General features: G+C 37.5%; 1 protein-coding gene across 8 annotated transcripts in view; it reads right to left on the bottom strand.

Annotated features, from left to right (window-relative positions):
* YAP1 (Yes1 associated transcriptional regulator) overlaps positions 1–26,561 on the bottom strand; it is a 98,619-nt gene that overhangs the window by 34,254 nt on the left and 37,804 nt on the right. For 4 of the 8 annotated variants that reach the window (XM_056328283.1, XM_056328285.1, XM_056328284.1 and 1 more), the window contains exons 3-4: positions 10,856–10,971; positions 2,550–2,663 (exon numbers count right to left, since the gene is read on the bottom strand). In XM_056328283.1, coding sequence (XP_056184258.1) covers positions 2,550–2,663; positions 10,856–10,971 — 230 coding nt within the window. The remainder of the gene's footprint in view (positions 1–2,549; positions 2,664–10,855; positions 10,972–26,561) is intronic. The other 4 variants (XM_056328287.1, XM_056328290.1, XM_056328289.1 and 1 more) reach the window with 1 other exon arrangement.

The following is a 26,561-nucleotide window of genomic DNA, read 5'->3' as shown; positions in this document are numbered from 1 at the left end:
TGCTTCTGAAAGTGTTAGTAGTCAAAAAACAGTGAAATCCAAGCCCTTATATTAAAAAAAACAGTGACAGAAAAGAGTATGATGACCCTCGGGGGGTAAAAAAACCCAACAGGATTTTCAACCTATATTAAGCACAGAGAGGTAAACTTCTGAGTCATTCACATGCTATTTAGGGTCACAGCACAGATTTGTTGAGGATCTCCACATGATAAATAAATGCAAGGCTCAGTAAGTTAGCTCTGTCAAACAGATCTTTTTCTTCTTTACTGGAGTGACTGAAGGAGGTCACAAGTGAAAAAGCAACAGGAATAAGATTTTGTATTTTCTTGGCTCAAATGATAAAAACATAAACCACAATACAATGTGTACAACTTCAGATTTCAAGGAAAACTCCTTCAAGCTCAACAGCAGCTAGCAGCTTGTCTCTATTTGCCATCACTCTAGATCAGAAGAGCCCACATGCTTTTTTTTTTTTTTTTTTTACTTTTTTCCATTTTTTTTTTTTTTTTTTTTTTTTCTTTCCTGCCCCTTTCAGTTACACTTGAGCTCTTTGACTGAAAAGGTCTGGAACAGATTAAAAGTCCGACCACAAAATAAAGAGCCTTGGCATGTACTCAAGCCTGTCTGGGATACACATACACAGTGGGCCCAAAAAGGGAAGCTATGCAGCAAGAAACCCTTATGCAGTCTTTTGGACATTTCTAACTTGTTTCAGTTTAACTGCACAGCATCAACATTCGATGGAGTTTCAGTATGTACAAGACAAGTTGCTTTTGCCCTTACAGTTAGACCATACTATTTACAGGAGTGCAAAATAGTTCTGAGAAACAAGATTCATCTCATTCAAAACCTCTGTCAATTAAAGCCTTTTCCACACTCCTTTTTAATTCCAGCTCATCATTGGAAACTATAAAGTAATACAAAGAAAAGAAAAATACACACCCTGCAAGATTACTTAAGTAAATATAATTGACTTGCCTCTTTTAACTGCAAAAGGCAACACTGATTTTCAAAATGACTGCTTCCTTTTCAGCCTTATTCACATATTAAGTAATTATGAAGTTGCAAATTACCCACACACTGCTCTTACAACAGGCAAACAGGTCTGCAACTCTGGCTGGTGTTAAAGCCAGCATGGACATTTGCCAAAGCTGACAACCTTCAATACACGCCCCACCTTTAGGCTCAAGTTGCACAGTGGTTCAACCTGTCTACAAACTGGTGAGCAGTTCATAAACAAAGTGTGACAATCTGGTGTTCTCCATAAGAGCAAACGGATGTTTAAAGTAAGCACTCAAGCCCACACAACAAAAAAGCTAAAATTTCTAACAGCCATTTCGGAAAAACAAAACAGAACAGCGAGGAGTTTTGCAGCTCTGTGTTTATATGGCATTCATGGAGTTAATGCCTCTCCCAAAAGGGGCCCACAGTTGTTGTTAGGTCAACCCCTGTAAAGCTTCAAAGGCTTTGTATCCCCTCAGCCTGACCTACTCAGTGATCTGCACACTGTTTTCATTTAGTTGCACCGAGTCCAAAACTAAAGCCTGAAAACCACAATGATCTCTTCTTTTTTTTTTTTTACCCCTACTGTTTTTTCCATGGCTCTGGAAAAATAACCAAAATCCAAAGGAGTTGAAAATAGTAAGTTATCGGGAAAACAAATCAAGGGCAAACGAATACAGCTAATAACACTCACACACACAAGTCATGGCTTTATACAAAAATTAAAGTTGTAGTACCACCTTAAATGCATCAGAACAATCACTTGGACAATCTGAGAATCTAGTTCAGAGTCTGTTAGTATTACATGCTATTGCTATTCATAGTCATCAGTGCCAATATTTTATCAAAATGTTTGCAGCTCTGCTCTTCATATAGATCAAAAACATTACAAAAAATGAGGTATCAATTCTATTTTGTTGAATTTTTACATCTAGACCTTGTGATCCCTAATTTAAGTTACTATTACTAGTTCCAATATTACAGTCTTTACCCCACAAAAAGATGATTAAAATAGAAACAGCAAAACTAGTAATTTCTCTCCATATTGTTTAAAACAGAAAGTTTTGTCATGATCATCACTGTGACAAGCTGGAATTATAAGCTGGTATATGTTTCAAGTGTATTTGAACAGCATAAATTATTATTTGACAATGCCCTCTTTAAGATAGCGCAAAGGAAAGCAAATATTTGTTTAGGAGTTAAAAGATTTTTCTGCGGTAAAGTTTTGCAATTTTAAAGGGAAGAGTGAGCTTGGCTGAAACTGTCTCTAGGTAAGTAATTTCTGAATGCCACCAATTTTGGGAACTGTATGGATCATATGGCAAAACACCAATCCCTAGAATTAGATACTTTGGTGACATAGACTCCTAAAGGGTATATGTTATCCTTTAAATCTTTTTTTTTTTTTTTAATAATGATTTAAATAAGATCTGTATAATTAAAATATATTTTAATCGTACTATAAAAAGTTTTCAAAATATGCCTGCAAAATTAAAGCTGAGTGAACTGAAGCAGATCAAAAATTCTGAAGTGAGATGAACTTTTACCAAAGCGTGGGTCAAGCCTTGGGTCTAGCCAAGATGTGGTCTTGTTCTTATGGTTTATGTAGTAAATTTCTCCATCCTGGGTCATAGCTTGTTCCCATCCATCGGGGAGTGGGCCTGCAATATAGAAGGAAGGAGTTGATGGCGGGCTCTTGTTTGCTCCAGCTGAAATTGATCTAAAAAAAATGCCAACATTTTACATATATAACAGTACATGAAACAGAAGAGTTTCAAGCTCGTCTAACATTTCTGGGATAAGGGCAAAGAAGTGGTGGGTGGAAAATCAAAGAACAGAAAACACTTCTATCATTTTGATTTAGGATTTGGAGTTTAATTTTATAACTCATTTGCATCCTTTCATATGCTTTTGACACTCCCTTTTGCTATAGCATTACAGTACAAAACCAGCAATAAGTCAAGCCTGCCAGAATGAAACCAGCATAAGCACCAGGAAAAAGAACAAGCATAGAGATATTCTACCTCTCATGGGAAAGCTCATTTACTGATTAAGGCCCAGCAGCAGCAACAAGGTAACACTGATGAGAACCTGAATTATTCCTCTACCTTTAACAAACAATTAAAAAAAAAAAAGTGTCAAAACCGATTTTCTGTTTACCTCACACCATAACTTTCTGTGAAAGCATTAAAGGCTTAAGCAAGCAAAAACACAAACCTGAAGCACAGGAGGCAAACAAGCAATGAAAAAGCAGAGCTAAGAAAACACCAGGAGCAGACACAGAGACACAGTGCTATGCACAGCAGTGCTACGCCTCTACGAGCAGGAAGGCACAGGCAGGGAAACCTGCATTGAGGAAACACTAAAAGGGAGGCAGGTGATGGTGTTCTGGAGCCCATAGCTAATGTCTGAACAGTCTTGAGGTGTGTTACCCTTATGCTCCAAACAGCAGCTTTCAAGAAACCACCTTTCATCATTATACAGTTCAGAAATCACTCATTCCCATCTCCATATGATCATGTACATTCATCTGTATTCTGCTTAGACTGAAAACTACTCTTAAAGTTATACTCATCTCATCTTATTTGGCATTTATAAACGTATGGTTTCGAATACTTATACCCCCATAGATACAGACTTTTACAAATATCTAAATTAGATACAGGAATACCCTGCTTGTATTTCTTTAGATTTAAGTACAATCCTAAGGTGATACATCAGAAGATCCATTACAAATGTGAAGAACGTAAAAGAAATTAGAACAGGACCTGCTGCAGGAAGCCATCCTATCTCAACCTTTTTTTCCACTCTTCTTCAGTGTAATACAGTAATACACTAGCAAAAGCGACCTGGCTGTTGGACTAACAGACTATCCTGTATAATGTAAATTACATTAGGTATGCACATACATCACAATTTCACACATGAGATTCAGATACACACACAAAAATATGTTGTGTGTGTATCTGATAAATGCCTAAGTGCCTGAACTACATTAGCTCTTTGCCTGTCATTTCGTCCTAAAGTCATGCTCCTGTTGAAGAATTCATCGTCTAAAGCTGGGTGGTGGGGTGGGGTGATAAATTTGTTTATTTAATCTCAAAAGATGTAAAACCATCAGTTGATTGCATTCCAGTAATATCCCAAGGCATGACCTAGACAAGAATTTCTTACTCTGGTCTTGCAAATCCACTGCAAACTACATTTCTAATTTAAACTCTTTCACTTTGGCTCTGGAAACTATGCCTTTCTCTAGGAACCTCACCACTCCACCATTAGAGATACAGCTTTTTGAGCGAGGAAAAACAGTATCTAACCATTGGGCATTTTCTTCCCACCCTTAACACTCACAAGCTTTAAATGATGCACACAAGTCACAAGAGTACTTCAGCTTTTACCAGAGGCTTATGAATAGAGCAGGCAAGAGTGACAACACTGCAAAATGTTCATAAATCCTAATACATTCACAGTACAACAGCACTTCAATGCGGAATTGAAAGATCAACTGCAAAGAACCCTCTACTTTGTTAACCATACCCAAAGACCAGCCAGCTAATCAGTGAGATGCCATTTTATAAAACTGGGGCACAGGGACACAGTGACAAGCCCCACATCATCCCAGTGCAGAAGCCAGTGAAGAACCAACAATGTTCCCTGACTGCTAAGCCAACACACTGGTCGTGTGGGCAGATCTTCTTGCTACCATTCCCCTCAGAGTCCTTCTAAGCCACATATCCCTTGGAGATGAAACTCAGCAAGAAATTCTCTTTTGAACTGCAAAGCCAAAAAATGCAGCTGGCTCTAGGAAAAACAAAACTAGCCTTGGGGTGGCAGTCCTGCTGAACACTGAGTAAAGTATATACTGGTCCAGCATGTCCCTTTATAGTAAATGAGAACAAAATGCCTTTGAAGCAGGATGTCAGGAGCTGATCAGTCCACCTACTTGGTGGAACAATACTGCTTATGAGATTCAGTGATCTAATGAGTACTAGCTTACCAGAAGATTCTCTTTCTAAATAAAATGCACAGCTGTGGACAAGATAGGAAAGATCTGTCTGCTCACCTGGTTGTCACAGTAGGAAGTCTTCCTTGCTAAGTGCCATCAACAGCTGCAGAAACAGAACTTTTTTCTCTAAAAACTTTTGGCATTAATCATGATGTTGCTTTCTTCTTTGGCCAGTAAACTGCTCTCCTGTTTCTGCTGTCATCTCTACATGTTGAAATGTGCAAAAACTGATTAGTACTGCTTTCTGTAATTCCTATTCTGTTTTGTGAGCAGTTGTGAAACCAGAAGACTGTCAAGTCTGATTTTGTAACTGGCTGCTGACAAACTTTGTGTTAGAGGCAAGTAACAGAGGAAAAATGGAAAACCATGGTGAAGAATATCAGATGCATTCAACTCAGAGCATCTAGAAAAATTCCTGTGCAATTACATGTCCCTTTTCCTTCAAAAGGCGGCTGAATAGGGACAGAACTTCCAGTACTAGTTTATAAGTGATTTAACTTATCTAAGTTCTATATTACTGCTCTTCAGACCTTCTCATTAAAATTTCCAGTTACTGCAGCCCATGTTGTACAAAACCAGTCATGCTGGGTCTAACCGAAAGTCCATTTAGCCCAAGCACCTAGCCTGGGGTGATGGACGGATCTTACTGCTGCAAGTAGTCTGTTTAGTGACTGTCACATTCTATAAACTTCAAAATAAAGCACTGAATACACACAGAGACCCCAAAAGTATAGTGGTTATGAATAGTCACTTGGCCTCCAAGTACCTCAGGTGATTTCTAGAGCCAGATTCTGTCTACTCTAGGTGGCAAAGGATCTCTCTTTCACGTACTTTTCCAGTCTTCTCTTGAACTTCTGTAGACGTTTAGCACCAACAATATAATGTCCCTGTGGCATGGTCTCCTACTAGTCCTGTTTGGTGCCTCCTAGGTCAACTGAACACAATCACAACCATAAGCTTACAATTCTATGAAATTATGTGCAGAGGGAGAGACAACCCTTCTAGGGAACTCACCATTTACTGTGGTACTTTTAGAGACAAGGTTATCCAAAAATTAGATTTGAATTTCCAAATGTAAGCCATCCTTATAGAACTACTGATAAGGCATACCTCTGTAACTAAATATTTATGTAATAGTGTAACTTAACATAAATACATGTAATTTTAAAATTCTTTGTGCATGTCTCTGGTTTTTTGGTGCATGTCTTCATTTTTGGTGAGTTTTTACTTTATCATCATGAAACGCAGATCTTGAACGCAAAGCAGAGCTTGCTGCTGGCAGACAGAAAGCAACAGGAAGAGTAACAAAAGCAAAAATGTAGTAGAGATCCAAGCTATGCTCGGATGCAAAGTAAATCTTGCAAGTCCCTACATTTGCTGATATTTAGTTGTAAAATAAATGTAAATAAAACTGTATTTTAACAAAAGGTTCATGCATATTAGAGAGCACCTGTATCTAGGTATTATAAGAATATGCATGGACAACCTAGGAACTGCAACACCTATGTTCAATAGCAGGAATCATCTTCACCTAATACAAACACTGATCTCCAAGAACCTTCCTGATCATTCTAATAGTTGAAATTTTTTGCTTTAATTGCTGTCACTGTGATTCCAAAGTTTTTTAAAATTATGTCAAAGTCTACAAAATTTACCTAAAGTCCACCTTTATTCTGTCAAATCAGTAAAACTTACAAAAAAGCACTATTACAAAAGGGGCACTCTTTGCAGATGAAGAAAGAAATTAACATTACTGTCATGCAGACACTTAGGAACTCAAGTTTCATAACAGATCATATGTAGTGTTGACTGTACACAAAGCAGAATTTGTAGTAGGACTGGTTGCATAGAAGAGAAATCTGCAACTGAAGTCAGCCAGAATCTAAGAGAAGAGCCAGAACTTGTTTTAGTCATTGGCGTATTCTTCCCTACCCTCTCATCACCCGGGGGTGGGTGGGAAAAAAACCTCAAGAGTTACGAATCAGTGTCCATTTTCCTACCAGCCTTCAAGATGGCACTACAGCCCTACCCTAAGCGGCAACGGAATTACACTGGCTCTGCAAACTTTAACTGGGAAGCCCAATTCAAAACTGCAATGTAAGAGTGAAAACAAAAAGACAAAGAGAGGTAATCTGCCCCAAAGGTAATTATCTAATGTCTATGTGCAAGGAGAAGAGGCTAAAGTAAGCAGTGCTGTCAAGCATGATTCAGGCAGTAAAAGTATCTGAAGAATGGAAGTTTATAAGTACAAGTATTATCCCATCTTTGCTACATCAACTGTAATTGTACAGGAAACAGGCACTGTTTACTTTCAAATTTGTAACTTTACCTCAGTAAGAAATTTATAGGAGGGGCTCCTCAGAAGAACAACATACCAATATTACTTTTTTTTTTAAATCAAGACAGAAGAACATGCTTTCTCCTGTGATAACTTTCTGGGGAAAATGGTTAGTAACACATACACACACAAATCTGAACAGTCAAGACTAATTTTTATATACATGTTGCCTATTTCTAAGTAACAGGCTCATTTTCTTCCATTATTGATGTGAAGGTGCAATCCTATTTCACAGGAGATTAACCAACAAATACCATCTAAAAAAGCACTATGTTTCTCTGCATACATATGGCCAAAACCATTTTAATGTAATGAGCTATGTTCAGCAAGACTAAGACAGAAAATATCAAAGAACCAAAACAAGCAGGAAAAAAATTCCTCACTTTCCACATACTGATGCCCCCCACTAACTAACACTCACAAAATAGTTCATTCAGAAAATCATGCCAGGAACATATGAAGTTGGTTCAGATGCCCATTAATTTCCTTAAAGAAACATAATTTACAGCAAGATACCTGGATTCTTATCCAGACTTAGCTGCCTCAAGAAGTGGGATTTCCTAAGAAAAACAACATAAAAATCTTAACCTCATGCTAAACTACATCTTCCCTGTTTTTATTTTAAACATCTTTTGACTTGCCTTCACCCTTACCACACGTTCTAGTTTTGCTTTCTTCTCATTTTCCCTGAGCTCCACTTACCCTATTTATCCAGAAAAGACAACACGTTTATGTTCAATATGCAGAGCAGCTTTCTGAGTTCTGTTCTGTCTCTCCTTCTTCTGTTTGTTTTCCTGTTGTTAATTCTAGCTAATTGCTAGAATTCTAATTCTGGCTAAATAGCTAACGCTTCTAATGGCTTTCAAGACAGCTCCTAACAATCTTCTCTCTAATATTTTATTACAGTGACTTTACTCACAAGCTCCTGTAGCAGTCTGTAATTAAATATACTAGAACCTGGACAGTAACTTCTGATTAAGAATACAATTAATAAGCGCTACACACAGATGAATCATACAGAAAGGAAAGCATTCTCCCTTGTGGCATTGTGGACATTTTTTTGCAATGCAGTGACCTCCAGCTGCCACAATACTTACACTTGGTTTTCCCAGTATCTTTCATGAAAGGCTCTCAAAGCACTAGGGCATGTTTCACTGCCAGCAATATTTCATAACAGGAAACTTCTGTCTTAACGGTCTCAACTTTATTTCCCAGTTCTTGAAGATGAACATCCAAATTAGAACATTAAGTAGTCTTATATTTATGACGTTAGCACTTGGATTTAAGTTCCACTGTGCTGAAGTGGTACATAGTTACTTGATTTTTCCACTTCTCTCAGAGATTCTTTACAAGGCCACCAAGGAAGCACAAGTTACCATGAACTTGTTAGTAATAAGTAACAGAACCAGATACGAGTAATATTAGTATTACAGATATTAGTAAATACAAATACACAGTCATAATTTAAAGTTAGTACATAAAGATTTTCCAAATCTTATATCAGAAACTGAATCATATCCAATAAATGCAGGTTCAGTATTATTTAATTCAAAACAGACTTCTGTTAAATGAAAGTAGGTGCATCCAAAAAGCCAGTTCCAAGGCATACTACCTCAACTGATTTAGGCTTAAAAAAAAGCAATGCCATGTAAACACATAACTCATCATACACAGCAGTTCTGATTTCTTCATGCACTTTATCAAAATCAGAGCACTGGAGAAAAAAAAAAGCTTTGCAAGATTTTCAGCTCACATTCAATATGGTATCACCTGTGAAATTAAAAATAAATGTTCAATGAACTTGTATTCAAAAAGTGCTTTCTCAAGTCACAAGACAACCCACTTAAATGTCTTAACTCTTCTTTATTGCATGAGCAACAGTATATGCAGGATCACTTGCTCACGCACACCAGTCAATTACATGTAAATTCTTAATTTTCTTCTAAAAATAATCCTTGTGTACTGATTGCTAGATTCTCTTCTAGATTTTTACCCCTTTATAACTACCCAGTTTTGGTGGGGTTTTTTTGCTAAGGACCCTTGATTTCTTTCTAAGTACATAAAGTGAATCCTACTTCACTATCAATATTTTTTCCTGTTAATTCTTGGCACAACGGAAGGTTTGAGGCGTTATCTTAAAACACAGACTTTATGTCAATATTCAAACAGCAAGTATCTAGTTTTAGCACAAGTGAGATAAGCCAAAAGGCAAGACAGACCAAGGGAATTACTTCCTTTCTCCTGTTCTCTGTTCTTCAGAACTGTCCCTGCAAAAACTTGTCTTCTCTATTGCTGCAGGTTTCTTGGGATATATTTACACAACAAAATAATCACAGATATTGTATTTTCACATCGAAGCCTGAAACCTTAATTGCTCTGAATTGTGACTTCCTGAACTTGAACAGGACTCTCATTTGTTTCAGGATAATCCAACCTCTTGGCCCAGCCAGCAAAAACTTTGATTAGCTTCCCCTCTAATACTCATTCATGAACAGCACAGTTTGGTCACGCCTGCTCATCTTTTGGTATTGTCTGCAGCATATGAATTGCAGCATGAAACAAAGCTGTCTAAATGGACAGCAAAAAGCAGCCAGAGAATAACCTTCATGAAATACAGGAATAGCAGACGTACACAAAAAACAATGACACTGTGAGAAAATAAATAAAACATGAACCTCAGCGACAGACAGAAGGTGACAAAGCATAGGGAAGACTGCAGCAGTCAAACTAGCATGGCACCAAATTTATCTGCTTGCTCTCTGCATCATCGGAACAAGAGAGCTCTAAAAACATATAGCTCGTAATATGCAGAATTATAGCAAGAACAAGCACACTTTACTGCTGTCCAGTGATGTCCCCCCACAGGCTAGCTGAAAAAAATTCTGTATTCCATGAAAAGACATCAGACTTTGTCAGCTAGAGGAATAATCATCATGATAGAGGACTCTGGAAATGATAGGAAAATAAGAGGAAAATCAAAATTCCTCTGCTTCTAAACAACATTTCCAGGTGTTTCGATGTTCATTCCAGGTGTTCATTTAGGGGAGACAGGAAAAAATGAGATGTTCATAACAAATGAATGGGAGTATACGAAGTCTATAAGTGAGCAAGGGGAGGCAGAAGAACACTGCCAAAGTACTATAGCTTTAATGTAAACTGAAACTCATTTAATGGAAATACTGGTCTTCATCAGTTTAACAGCATTTTCAGTCAGAATAAATTAGCAAAAATTCTGCTTCTTTAAATGTTTGAATTTTCCATTTGAAAAAAATAAAACCACAAACCAAAGAACTACTGGTTACTTTCTGTCGACATCACAAATATTATACGAATTCTCTTACCTCAAGTATCAGCCTCTTGCTTGGCACACCAGGCATCACCAAATTTAAAGTTTAAAACCAGAATAGCTAGAAGGACAACTGTGAGATTTGGACTCCCTTCACCCCAACTAAATTGCTAGTAGTAACTTCATTTGTATGACCTTTTTCATAAATACAAATTTTGCTTACCTGATGCTGAGTTCATGATGTTCTGCTGCACAGAAGGACTGGTGGGAGCTGTAACATTCATCTGGGAAAGCATGGCCTTCCTAGGATCTTGCCATGTTGTTGTTTGATCAATGTGACTAAGACAAAAAAACCCCAAGAGTTAGGACAGTCACGCATTGACAACAATGACCTGCTAGCACAGAAAGTTTAACAAAAGATTAAGCCTGCCAACAACACCTATATTCAAAACCAAGCAAGAACTGTTTGGATTCTTTCCAAGCATCACAGTATGTCAGATTCTCAAACCCTTACTCTGGCTGCCACACTTCCCCAACAAAGAGCTGGAGCCATCAGACCTAGAGCAATGGTGAGACAAGGCTCAACACGAATATCGTAATCTAGCTTGTCATACCATAACTAGATGTTGTACCCTTGAACTGAACATTCTCTTCCTTTTCTTGCTGATTAGTTACTTGTACTTTTTAAATGTGAATTCAGAGTCTTTAAAAGCAAGCTAGTTATGTCTGGAATCTCAAGCACAGTGGTATGATGAGTTCATATTCAGTGCCTATGGAGTTGCTATGAACTGACTAGTGAGTAATCATTAGTCTTCCCAAACTTTCTGTGCACAGACCACATCCTCAGATTATTTGATGGACTATTCCCTTCACCACTGAACAATCTCTGCATGGTAATTTAAGTAACCAGTCACATTAGAGCAGTAATATGAAAGTGATGTGCAGCTGCCTTTCAACTTCATGTGAAAAGATGAGGACAGCCAGACTGTCAAGCAACTCAACTAGCCCTCTGCAGAACCTGATTCCAAACATTCGGAAGCTTAGATTTATGAGGTTTGGGGAAAAAAATAAAAATTAAAAAAAAAAAAGGAAAGTACATTCAGCACTGTCATACACAAAGGTATTCAATTCAATGGGAATATAAAAGCTTAATTAATGAATGATTGCTTCACCTTTTGAGTATTTGATTAGCATGTTTTGCTAATTAATAACAAATGCAGGCTATTCATAACAAGCACCAATATTATCTTGATGCCGTCAAGCAACACTGCTCCAAGAAGTACATGTGGACAAAAATGAAACTACTAATACACACTGAGCATTGACAACAAAGCTTGGTATTGATTCATTTAGAATGCGTATCAATTAAAACTCATATTATTATCAAGTGGAATCCAAGGCATTACATGGAATGCCCATTTTCATACTTCTGCAAAACCACATTTAAATCTGCAATATGAATTCTGTTGGTGATCTGAGTTCAAAACTAGGTACTGCCAACTCTCTGCTTTGCACCCACGCCTGTCATTGTGTTTTGTATGTGTCTTGGTGGATCAATGTGTATTGGTACTGAACTATCAATCAGGCTGTAAACTTTCCATCTTTTTGTTGGGATTAAATAATAAATGTGTGGTAACTGTTCCCAATTCACAGCTTCTCTTATTTAAAATATAATCAAGTTTAGGAGCTGGAACTGTATTACTTTAAACATTCTAAAGGGATAAATAATTCAGACCTGTCACTTCAACACTAGCATCTTTGCGGACACTGACACCTTGTCACCCTGCTCTCCACCAATGAGCAAGGAACCTACATAAGCACTACTAGGATGTAATTCATTTGATCAATTGAAGGAACATATTGAAGGTGAGTCCGGCCTATTTTCTCCTTGAAGAGGGGAACCTAAGTTAACTAGGTCAAATACAGTGACATTATAAGAGATGAATCCTACCTTTGGTTTTGTATTTGCATGACCACAGCATCCAAGAGCTCTGGTCATAAATTAAGACCTCATCACAGGTCAAACCGGACAAACAAAACAGAATATAATTTTCTCCCTGCCCTAAGCCACTAATTGGTTGCCTAGAAACTTACTAACAAAACCCCTGACTCCAATTAATAAAAATGTGCTCCACTGAATTATTAAATGTTTTTAACATATTACATGATGTTTAAAAAGTTGGTATTTCCCCCAAAAAATACTGAATTTTGTAACTACTTCGTAATTCCAAACAAATGACAATGAATAGATACAAATTCAGAAGATCATAAAATGGGGCAGTAGTCACCAAAATAAGTACTTAGGTAGAATTATTTATCACATTCTAAACACTGAAGGGACTTTCTGTTATAAGGTAGAAGGTAGTACAAAGTGGTTTTTAAAAGAAGTTTTAAGTTGTGTATATTTTACCATCTCTAAACATGCACACAATTCCATATCAAAGAGTTACAGACACACTGTAGCAGGGTCACAAAATAGGCAGGAATGCTAGCCATACAAAAACATACTAGCAAACAAAGCTCTACTTTGTCTGCACGTGGCAACTACTGCCAGTTTTCCCATGTGTACAGGGAACCCCCCAGTTACTACAGCGTTAATTAAACGGTGTCACTGCCATGTTAGTTCCCTCAATACAGCTCACTTGACACAGGTACTATTAAGTACACTGCATCTTTGGTTGCATGTTCTCCAATATTCAGCTCCACTGAGAAACATGCCACATGCAGCAAGACTTCATTTGCTTTTCAGCCTATATATTTATAAAACAGGGCACAACATAGTAAAGGCTGCCCTATACATACTGGACTATCCACAAACCTTCATACTGAAGAACATTTTTTCACTTTTCCACTGGTCAATTTCACAAAGCAACGAAAGCAGGTAAAGATAATACACAGAGGTAAAAACACTGCACAGTAATGCTTCACAGACCATGTGTTTAAATTACAGTACCAGCACGTGCTACTCCCCCAGCCCCCCTCCTTATTTCTGATTTGTTATATTTGCTCAACCCAGTTCTGAGAACAATAAGAACCAGGAAAATGCCACTGCACTCATGATAACATGCTCATTTATTTCCATTTAACTCCTATAAAAATCCACGTAACACTACAAACTTAGAAAATGTCTACCTAAGGCCACATATTTTATAGCTTTTATTTCCATATGCTATTTGAGTGTAGAGTAAGAAACAGAAGGAAAAAAGTTATCTCACTGCATTACAGAACCATTTTTGCAGTTAACTGTAGAAACACATTGAAACAACATTCACCAGTTTTTCCAAACAAATGTGAATATGGGATAGATGAACAGACTATGGAAGAAGCAATTTTAAAAGTACATCCAATTTTGAGCACAAGGACAGCATTATCGACGCTTCAAGACTGCTTAAGCACACCATGCAAAGTACAGTTAATGTTCATATAGCTGTTACCAGGGATAGCTATTTTAGGCAGCAGCAGCTTCCAGCTTTCCCTAGCTGAGTATCACTTCAGAAAAGTCAGCATGGTCCTCACTTGACTGACTAAACTCCAACCAGTAGTCATGGAGCAACAAGCCACAGAAGAAACGTCTCAAAGCAAGCAAGCTGATTACATTAAAATCATACTAATCACAAGGCTCGTTCAATAACGCAAACTTTTCATGCCCTCCCACTCAGCTCTGTGCTTCCTGACCTACACATCCATTTCCCTCATACATTCCCTCAAAACCTCTCTCTTCAACCTCCACCAAACCACAGTCCTTACAGGTATCTCATGTACTCCATATATCCTGAGTTTTTCTGTTATAGACTAAGAAACCACCCAAAACACATCACAACAGATCAGTTCTTTTCCACAACTTCCAAACCACGGAATACAAGCAGGCAAACCCCCACTTATACGGATGAAACGTCTAAATAAATCCTCAATACTATAGGAAGGAATACAGGTCTTCGCTTTGCTCATATCTGCAGCATGTACACCAGGGGTAACTTACTACAAACACTATGGATTTTTCATTATCAGGTTAAGTATTGGAACAGGACATTCTCCCCATGTAAATATCTTTCCCTCTGTTTTGAACAGTAGCGCAGAAAAGGTCTAAATGGACATAACAAGAACTCTCAACACCAACACTACCTTTCCCTGCACTAAACAGATTTTCTCCATAGTAGCTGCATTACATGACAACTGCCCCAATCCATACATTACCTTCTATTTTACATGACCTGAGTCATATCTTGATAAAGCACTACTGTCAACCTCAAGATTTGTAAAAAATATTATCAAATTATATCGAATCAACAAAACCTATAGACCAGCCATTATATTTAGTGCAGTACTATCAATTAAACTTAAATTCTACCTACTCATGAACTAGAATCGCAGCTCTGTACTGTGTGCACAGAACAACATGAGTAAATATTCTTGGGATTAAAATCAACATCTCTAGGGCAGTCAAGGAATGCGAGACATCTTACTTCATAGAATAAATTCTCAAATCCAACGTCTAGCTATCTGACACATCACATCTATTATTGTTCATTTATATCTAGGTGAAGCAAATCCTTGTTAAATTAGAATAATGTTGTATAAACTAAGGAAATCAACTTAGACTGTACCATAAATTTAACTCTGTGGTAACAGGCATAAGAACAACAAATCTAAAACATCCACAACATGCCAAACATTTGTCAGCAAACTTATGTCCGTCCTGCTATCAAAAAGAGTGACTGTTACAAGCCCCCCCAAAAAAAGCACTTTCAAAGTGCTGTGCATTATGAAGCTGCCTTTTCCCACCCATCCCCAAGTTTTACAGTAATATACAAATTATTTACATATTGACAAGAATAACTTTAAAGAAAAATGCTCTCATTTTATGCACACAAAGCGCATTTCTGCAGTTACTAAGAACCAGAATTTCTTATTGAAAGAAAACTTTATTGGCATGAAGCACTATCACATGCCTGAAGATTTGTCAGATTATATTTCTAATCTAATTTTAAAGGATTTGGGGTTTGGGTTGTTTTTGGGGTGTGTGTGTTATTGTTTTGTTTGTTCGTTTGTTAGTTGGTGGGGGTTTTTAAAGGGTAGCGGAAAAGAAGCAAGGAGATCCAGAGACCTAAAAAACAGTATTCGTTCCTTTTTATTGAAAATAACCTTTAGATGCTAATAGTTAATAAACCAAAGCCATTTCTAAAAACAAGAGAACTGATCTGCCTTTCCACGGTGGGATATACCTTCACATTTGTACTCCAGTTGCTGCGCTGAAAAGACATGAACTGTATTACTGAAAGCCATATCAGAAATGAACTAATACACAAAGAACACACAAAAAATTACTTGAATCCTTTGAGAAAGGCTTATCTAAGAGGCCTTGAGTTCTGATACTCCGTAGTATTTATAGCAACTACAGTGTCTCTGTTGGTAGATACTCTTTTCAAGGTATGTTGAGGACTTCATTCATATGACAGAATTCTCAGTCACTACAAAACCATGATTTTTTTCCTCTCTTTTGCCTTTATTAGCATAAAGTCACCTTATATATGGTGCATGTCTGCTACATAGTGAGAACTTTTACAAGAAAGGATCTTCTCAAAAAAGATATTATTAACAGAAGCAGGTCAGAAATTGCCAGATTATTTTACTAAAATGTGCAACAGAAATGTGCCATTAGGAAGAAAAGCAAAAGACAGGGAAGAGATATTTCAATCTTAGGTACCAGATGAACACAGCATATGGAATTTCTGCAGCAGCTAAAAACCTGAAGAGGTCTGACCTAAACATAAAAGAATATAAACAAGGCAGAATAAATCATACATCACTTCTCTTTGCGTTTGGACATGATTCTTCATAAAAGGATATTTCAAAAAAATAGTCACAAAAATTCAGAAATACAAGTTGTTCTTCAGTATAAAAGCATTCTTACTGAAGTGATGCATGTGTTTTACAATGTAGACAAGACTTATGTCTGTGAGAAAATAATTTCCAGTCTCTAGTGAAGTTGAGATGACTAACTTGGATTTTGGTTTTCAGATTTTTGGGACTGTTTTAGGAATTCACTGGAAATCCTGTTTTATTAAAAGCAAAACACAAACACAGACCACTGACCACATCATGCCAGACCTACCAAAACTGCTGACTTGGCACTGTGTACTTTTAGTATTGGGGATGGATAACAAGCAAGTGCACAAATGAAGCTAAACCAAATTATTTTCTAAACATGGTGTGAAATTTCAACTTTTCATTATATCCCAAATGTGAACTGCTCTATCGACAAGCATGTCACCTATGATTCTGTTTACCTTAAATGACTGAGCTGCAGATTTTATTCTTTCATATTTTATCCTTTATCTTCCTAATCAGCTGTTTTTCTTGATCCACACAGTTCATGACTTTCTGAAAGGTTTTCCTTTTTTATTTCTTTTCATCTAAAAGCTTCAAAGATTAGATGGATCATGACCATAGTAAGTCTTTTCATAAATGCCATTACTGAATTACTTTAGAGCTGTCACTAGTACATTTTAGTACATCAGAACTTGACGTTATATACTGTAAGTTAGTTCTCTGGTGGTGCCAAGAGAAACTGAGAATTTCTGCTCTTGAAACTACCATAAATTGCCTTAAAAAAAATCAACTTTAAACTAACCCCTTTGCCAAATCTTATATAAACCTGTCCTGTACATAGGCAGTGCAGGCTACCTGCAAGATTCCCACCCAGCTATCATTCTAGCGGGCAGAGAGAAGAAACCAAAATATCTACTTCTGCAGAGGCCTAATCTGCAGAATCACAAACGTGGTGGTCTGCCTGTAGGGCAGCTGTGAAACTAACAGTATCTACTAATTCAAGAACACAGCTGGATGCAGATTCCTAGGAAGGGTGGCAATACATACAAATACTTGGCAATACAAAGACAGCCAAGATCAGTCTGACACGGCAGATGGGCTAGGGGACCCCACAGGTGAATTTTCCAGAGTTCGGTTTAAGAGATGGGATGAAAGGAAAAGTTTAGAAAAGCAGCAGCCTCGGCATGAACTACTCTGATTGCCACTCTCAAAAACTGTGAGTGTAGCATGCAGAGATTTCTGGGTTACGGCTGCTGATGTTTTCAGGATATTACACACAATGGAGTGGATTCAGCTTTGACCTGAGGGTAGAAGCTGTGACGTTCTTTGTGCACCCTTTTTTCTGCCCTGTTCAGGGGATTTCAAGAATTGGAAAAGATTAAAACATGAAACTAAGTCTTTAGCTATATGGGCCATTTGTAATTAGGTGTTACTGATTTAAAAACAAAGTACATTTCTTTGCAAATAGTGTAACAAAGTTACTGATTTATACCTCAAGTAGCATTAATACATCGAGATGACACAAAACTTCAATTCCAAGCAACAACAGTGAAGAGAAAAGCCTGAAGTTGAAATGATAGAGCTCTGTTAGCAATTACCTCTACCCCAATTCAGTACTCCATAAACACTTCCCTAAATTTGCATCGCTATTGGACAAGGACACACCTAAAATGGACCAAAATTCTTTAAGGACTTTCGAATTGTCTTGGTAAATAATGAATCCAACAATAGGAAAAGCTGTTGGTCACACAGCAATGAAAATCTCATCGGCTGAGAGGTGATATTCTACCCATTGTGTGGGAAAGCATTGTGTTTCCACTTGCCCTCTCCATATTAACTTGCAATATTTCCCTAGGTTTCAGGATTATTACAGCCTAACATATATATAAAAGCACACAGCAGCAAAACTAATAACTTCTTAATCTGTTTCCCAAACACAGTGTGCTTCTTAAGGACAGTAATGTCTCCAGGCATAGCTTAATTGCCTCAAAGAAATGGAAACATAGAAGTTTCTAAATATTGCTGCAACACATAATATGGCTGAATTTTTTAATTTTCCATATTCATTCTTCTGCTTGACAGGTCTTTACGCATTTACTAAACAAAGTTTGTGTTAGACTACTCCATCTGCACCACTGTTGATGTCCTCATCAAACCATACCACAGACAGATGACAGAGAGCATACTGGCGATACGACAATAGACAGCTCTACCATACTTTTAGCTTGCAAAAGCATACCTTAAAACCAACATGCAATTGTTCAGTGTGCAATCACATGTCATGCCACAGCTGCCATTTCATTAACTTTGAGATAGAACAAGGTATATGAGAACGGCAGACACTAACATCCTGTTGACCAGGTGGGAAGAGAGCCTGCCACAGCTCCAGCCACTTAATCGAAGTACAAAATAAAACCATACATGCTATCTTACATAATTACAGTCTTAGGCAGCAGAAATTCATTCAGCAAATTAATGGTTTGAATCTGGACCAGAACAAAGCAGTAAGGGGAATTTAAATGCCTTAAAAATCTCTGACAAAAGTCCAATTGGTGCAGAAATAGGTTTTGCACAGTCGCTAAGTGTAAGGCAAGTTCTTCTACAAATCCCTCTGGAATTTATTCCTAAAGTGGTTGCAGCTTGCAAGATGCTAAGAGCTACCAGAAATTCCTGAAAGCATGGCCCATAAAGCCGTGAACACTGATAGACAAAACAGAGTGTTTAGAGATACACAAAATACAGTATTTAACATTAAGGTATCCAAAGGCAGCCTTCCTTAGCACTGACCTGCATGCAGACAGCGCACAGTACATACACCAGGGACTCAATACTAAGCTTTCTGGTCCAGTTGTAAACATCTTGCTGTTTTGAAGTTGCAAAACAGCACTGGCCTTCTTAGGAAAGCTTCATAGAAAGGTCCTTGCTTCAGAGTGTATAATGCTAAAATGGACAGTGGGCAGTAGGTAACCTACCCATAAAGGCATGACTAATGGAAGAGATGAAGGCATGACAGGTTTGCCATGACAGCACCACTTTTATTGTCATGTACTCTCGAAACAACTGTCATTTGTCAAAGCAAAAATGGAAGCAATAACATGCTTATTTTTGCACTTATTATTCATTTTCCTCCTGTCCCCTCTTCCCATCCTGCACTCCAAGGTCTTCTAGAAAAACAGGACTAGTATCACAGTGCTTGGAAGTATTTTAAATTGATGCTCAAAAATGTGTTTCATGGATTCCTTTGTGGATTTCCCAAATAAAGTAAGATTATTTTCTGAGTTTCAGAAAAAAAAGGATTATGAGGGCGTTTTTATTTCCAGTGCTTTCCATTATTTTGAAAACTCTAAGAAACAGCAGTGTTACAGAGACTAAGAAGAAAAGCCTGTGCTCTTACAGTCCTTGTACCAGTTCAATCCTTTCCCAAACTCCCTTTATAAAGGACTAAATATTGTGATCACGTCCATATCGCCAGTTTTATCTAATTTTAAACTTGCCCTCTCAGTTTCACAGCGGTAACAGGCTATATTTAAAGAAAACTTCCCCCTTCTCTCCACCCTGCTTCCAAAGTTACGAAGCTTGCTTCCCGTGGCAAGTCACTCAGCATACTCTGAATTTACCTTTCTTTCTCTCCTTAATTTTAAATTAAAGAGATAAAAGATATATCACATAAGAGGGCAAATCTAGATTAAGAATTGTCTCTGTTAGTATTTCAAGTGAAATGACTGGATTCATTTAATTTTACAGATACCCCGCTATGCCCCTGGCTCAGCAAACACAGAGAACACCTTCTCAAGATGCAACCATTGTGTCTTTTCTAACACTAAAGGCAAGACTAGACAAACACTAACTTTCACATTATTAAGGGAAGGGCAGACGATTTTCAGAAGTGATGGACCATAGAATCCTTATCACTGTCTTGTCCTTTTATCTCTGAGATTCTATCTCATTTCTCCCTCCCTAGTTAGCTCTTAAAAGGAGACAAAGCAAGCAAGATGGAAATCAAATGCCTCTTTGCATAAACAGGAGCCAGGCAATTTTACGCCCCTTTCTATGTACCCTATTTCTGTTGCCTGGAGGTTTTCAAGTCAGAGAGGCTTGCCTAAGCATGCTGCAATAAAAGCCACTATAGCCAGCTGCCTTAGTATCTAAAGGGGGTTCCTAGCAATCTATCCTGTTATCCTGAGGCTAACCACCACGAAGGAAAACAAAATATTAAGATAAAAAGATTCTTTAGGTTGTTTCCTTATTGCTCTAAGTAGGAAGCCTCAGAGGGCAGTTTAAACTGGTTGCTTGAGTGTTCAGACAATGATCACTCCCAGATGGCCTTGACAGGATGAGCTGACTAACAAACCATTAGCAGGACCTCCTGGAAATGAATGCCTAGTTTTCTGCTACAAAGAATAAATGAATCTGGTTTTCTTGCCATTAAAATCATTAATGTTGACAACTATTTTTAATGTATGCTTCAGAACTAACACTTCATACCTTAAATTGATCAGCTGTTTGGATGTTCTCAGTTTTAGTCATACAAATAGCCTTAAGGACTATCTTTTCCCTCATTTGAAACTGCAGCATAGGAGAAAACCCAACTCCCCTATTTCTTTTCTCTATACTTATGTGGTTTGGGGTTGGTTTTTTTTTTTTCTTTTCGCTTTTTCACTTCCACTTCCTTTATTACAGGTATTTTTCATCCCTTTTTGACTCCTCCTTACGACCATGTCTCAGGGACAGCTTTTTGCTTTTACAGTTCAGACAAACACTACATGCTGCAGAAGCTGGAGGCAATTATTCCTGTCCCTGAAGACTTCACAGACTGCCACGTAAAACAAAGAAGAAAATTTTCCAACAGCAAGTTGCTGCCTGAGTCAGTACTGGTGAGATACCTGCTCAGCCAACTCTAGGCAATCTATTTCTCGGCAGCAGATTATTCTTTTTTTATCCTCCACACTTCAATCCCCTGGAGACAGGTTTCCAAGTTGCAATGCACCAGAAAGCAACAGATTTCTCAGCACCCAGATACAACACACTGTTGAAGGCTATGTCTTGAAAAGTTAACTTTTATTTATCCATTTAACCTAGAGGGGCAAAGATAACACAGAGCAAAAGCATGCAAAAAAATTAAGCTACTGAGATTATATCATTTAAAGTGACAGCTATAATAATTAAATGTATAGCATACTTAAATGTAATAGCTATTATATTTATTTTTTAAGTGACCTAAAAATATTTTCAACCTGAGGATTTTCAAGTTCCAGGTTCTACATTTCCCTTCACCAGTCACAAAGAGTTTAAAGAGCATCCGTTTTAAAAGTGTTTCAGAAGACCATTGTTAAATAATGCAAAGTAAAACTAATTTTGAACTCAAATTTCATTGAAAGTTTCAGAAGTTATCCAATGGAAATTTTCCTTTCTATTTTGTTTTATTATTAAAAATTTGGGAAGTATCCAGAGAACCTTGGTTTGACAGTGAAATTGTCATCAGCAGAACAAGTTCTACCTTCTTTCTAGGAAGAAAAAATAAAGACCGTAAAGACCCATGTGTTCTTTAAAAGAGGTTTTAAGTTTTAACTTAATCTATTAAACCAACATAATAAATGCAAATACATCAGCTTTTATATATTTGATTTGCAGTAACTTGATTTGCTTTCTGAGCATCTTTTGGTATGAAGTGAATCAAAAATAGTGATTATAAAATGTGTTAAGCACAGGACTTTCTTTAAAAGCACATTACTTAAATTACTAACAGTTCTTAAAGTACAAATTTCATTTAGAGATATGTAACCATTTAGTTTTTGCCAAAATTAGCAACTACCACGTTTTATCAAAAAACATAGTGAAGTACTTATTTAGAAACTGTTCAACCCTAATCTTGGATGCAGAAAGACAGCAAAACAAAAACCACAGATATCCAACTTCCACTAAATTTCAGTGGGACATTTATAGTAAGAGCTGAAGTTCCCAACAAATCCTATTTAACTTAGAATTATTACCTTAACTTAGTATAAATTAATTCTAGATTTATAATCCCTGCAGTCTTCATCTACTAATCAAGAAAATCAGGATTCAGCTGTTGGGGGGGTGGGGGGGTGGCTGCAGTGGAAGAAGGGGGAAGATCATTATGTTTACTTGCTGACATACTTTTCTTAAAAAACACATACTCATAAAACACGTCTAGCATACAAAATCATGCTTCGTAGTAAGAGATTTCTCTAATACAATAAAGATATGAATACATACTACACAAAAGAGATCAGAATACAGGTCACAGCAGAAGTATTTCAATGGCTGAGAATACCATTAAAATCAAGCTCTCCTTCCAGCAGCTCATCCCTACTTTCTAATAGTCCAGTGTAGAGACCTCCCCAGTACAAACTTTATGCTTGAATAGTATGGGGTTTATTTTTCTTTTCGGAAGTAAAGCCAGCTCTTAATACAAGAACTGCCTTACAGTGTTTGCTGACTATTAGTCAGCACTTCCCAATGACCCATCCCTTTCCTCCCCTCCCTTTCAGTTCCAAATGCTGCCATTATCAACTTCCAGCTTTTCCTTTTTTGCCTGCAAAATTCACAAACTGTTTTAGAAATTCCCTTGACAGTGAAGAAGCTTTTTTCAATCATTGTTAAGTCACTTTGAAGTCTTGGACAAACATGAGTTCTTTTAATCTCTTCTATAAGATAGGCTTTCTATAGCCAAAAGTTGTCTTATCACCATTCTACAGGGCTACCTTTGCTCACGAACCAGGCAGCCAAAACTGTTTTGAACCCTTCAATTCAAAGTTCTAAGTGCAAGCTCTGAAGGTTGTTCAGGTTATGTCAATGGTTGTTCAGGTTTTGTCTATTTGCTTGGCTTTGGACCATTCAGTAGCTAGCATATAAAATTCTGGAGGCAAATTGTATACCGCTACTGATTGCACAGGTGCCAGTATGTACTACCACATAACTGTAATTTCAAGAGCTGAGTAATAGCACGTAACTTTTCTGAATTTTAAACAGTAAATTAGAGAACACAGTAAATGAAACAATATCCATCTCAGTTCCATGTCAACTTCCCATAAGGTAAGACTTTATATAGGCTACCCAACATACACCTGCCGGGGCAACTGTGTGAACTGCAAATGAACACGTGGTTACAACGTGGCTCCCTATGATGGACTCACTGTCACTGCAAACTCCAGAATATATCCACTCTTGCCCTTTAAACTCAGTAATCTAGATTGTAACCTTCAGATCAGAAGATATAAATCAGTACCTGCAAGCAAAAAAAGAAGGATATACGGGGAGGAGAATGAAACCTCCAATATATTTTTTAATATTCCTTCACAGTCATCCACAATTGGCCTGCTAAAACCTAACACTGAGCTAATATAACCCCCTTTTGTCTGCCCTGCTCCAGAAATTTTCAACATCCTCATAGAACGTCCGATCCATATCTAGTGATCTAAATCAAATGCTTCTAGTCACCACTTACTGAAAGCTTTTTAAAACAGATGCCATTTTTTTTTACAACAATTTAATATTTAGAGTTATGGAAGAAAGAAACAAACCAACCACTCTTCAGCTCCTGGTTTCTTAGTTTTGAACTGAGAGGCTTGAACAAACCAAAATAAGTAAACATTCACTTGGCTAATGCTCTCTGAGATGTGGTTTTAACACTTTATAGTTCCAGGCACTTACCCAGCAACTTCCTTCCAGAATTTATCACTCAAAAGTTCAGTAGCAAACATGCACTGTTTGGTGTTATCTTTCAAATTTATTCTGCAATAACTTTATATCACTACACAGGTCATTATCTGAAACTTTATCTCAAAACCTTTCAAAAGTAAACTGTACATTAAAAAGAAATAAATCTATTTTCAGATACCCTCACTCTAGTTCTGTAACTTGGCACACTGCAGCTTCTAGTCAGTCTTCTCTGATACCTTGTTGTCCTTTAAATATATTATCAGAAATCTGTTCTTCAGAAAATTGTTACAAAATATTTATGTTCAAATGAGGACTGAAAAGGACTGTTACAGATCTGACATCATCATGTCCTTCTCTACAAGAAACCTACTTGCATTTTCATATCTATCATAAAGAACAAAATCTTACAGCGTAACAAGGGCAAAGAGCATGCTGCAGAAGACAGGCAAAATATCCAGTATGAAACTGAGAAAGTGGAAAAGGTCCTGGAGTTGAGTGGCTCTATTTCAGAGTCCCCATTTCTTTGTGCTCCATTTGTCCTCGTCTCTGACTTCACTAGTTGTATTCTGAGCTCTTCAGGACTGCAATACTGCCTAAGTAAATGGACCTTGACTGCAGTAGTCCTGTAATCTACCAGTCTATCTGGTAACTCACCTATTCTACTACAGGGAACAGCTGCTTGGGCAGCAGGCATCATCCAAGCAGCCAAATACCACCTTCTGTGCTGGAGCATGCACAGAGCTGGCTGGAACCTGCTGCTGCCAGCAATACTTCCAAACGAGACAGGAGAAGGAGGGCCTGGAGGTACACTCCTCCTGTGCGCAGAGCAGGTCGGGAACTGCTCTTTGCAGATTTTGTCGATGCAGTCAATGGGGGAGGCAGTAGGTAGACCTTGGATTCATCCCTTAAATACAGTAACTGCAGTGAGGTATCACACCATCAGTACACACAAGACAAATGAATCTGCTGATGGAGTCACTCAGCTGCAATTAAGAAATTCATTGGTGATGAGGGACTTCACATAAATCAATTTCCTAGATCTCTTCATCAGGTGCTGAGTATTGTACCTGAAAATCACTGTATATGTTGGAGTAACAGATGTCCTGCAGGTGAAAGCTGCTAAAGAACAGTTTGCACAAAAATAAATCATGTCCATATAAAATTAATTTGCACCCTATCCAGAACTGTGCAAGAATCTAATAAACTGTTTAATTACTGAAAATCTGTAGCTTGTGAGACAACGAAATTCATATAAATTTCTGCACTTTCATAAAATTGAAGGGTACTACACTCCAAAATAATGCAGATTTTGAAAACATGGTTTACCTGGCTCAATAACTGTGGCGCTGATTATTTATTTTCAGTCATGTAAGAAGGAAGAAAATCACTGTGAACCACTTCAGCACAGTACTAGGGGTGATTAAGAAGGGAGTGGCAGAGGCAAGGATGAAACATCAAAAATGAATAGTGGAAGCCTAAAAGAAGAAACATGACCTGCAGAGGAATCTGGTAATACCAACATCTCCTAAGGAGCTGCGCTTCATGAAGAGAAGCTGAAGCAGACAAGGAGGGAGGCTTAAATCTCTAAGTTTAGAAACCACAGGAAGAATTCTTGCAGAGAATGAATGAACTGTTGAGTTCACTAGACAGAAATATATTGGTGTGAGAGATTAAACTGGGAGGCAGACTCTCACTAGAATGGAAGGAAGTACTGAACAAAAACATTATGAACCCTCTCCTACTCTTAGGCAAAGGAAGAATTCAGAGCACTTCAGCTCGGGTGGAAAAATTAACTCGATTTGTTGAGCAGCAAACTATCACAGAAAGGAGCACAACTTATCAGAGAGACTAGCCACTCTAACAGAAGGATACAGCTCTATTTGAATATCAGCAGCTGAAGAACACTAAAAAGAGCATAAAGAAGAAGAGAAGCTAAAAGCTGATATAAAATTTTCACAATGTAAGAACAGATTTTGTTTTTAAATCTGTACAAGTCAAAATAGAACTTTCCATACTTGCAAAGCAAAATCAGTTCCTTCTATTAAGCATCTAAAATGCATTGTAGGCATTCACTGAGAAACAGAAAAAAAATCATCAAAAGCTGCAAAGCAGTTTTACTGTGAAAACTGTATGCCAGCTGCATATAAGAAATGTTCCTTTCTCAGTGCTAGAATTCTTTTTAAAAGTGTCGTGCAATTCTTTCTTCTCTTCTGAAAATCCCTAAAAAGTAAGAAAGGAAAAGTTCCCTTGCTCTCACATTTGCAGATTATTAGGTGAAACTCCTTCACTTCACCATACTGACAACAATAATCAAGATTTCCCCCTCAAGTTTTGAACAGAAGGATTTTCTAAATCTATGCAGCAAATATCCCAAGACCCTATAGAAATGTGCATGTATTCTGTGTTAGGTGGTAACG

This window comes from Falco biarmicus, chromosome 2 (genome assembly GCF_023638135.1).
Source record: "Falco biarmicus isolate bFalBia1 chromosome 2, bFalBia1.pri, whole genome shotgun sequence".
Taxonomy (NCBI): domain Eukaryota; kingdom Metazoa; phylum Chordata; class Aves; order Falconiformes; family Falconidae; genus Falco; species Falco biarmicus.
The sequence above is the reverse complement of the archived record's forward strand: the minus strand, read 5'-3'. Positions and strand labels throughout refer to the sequence as shown.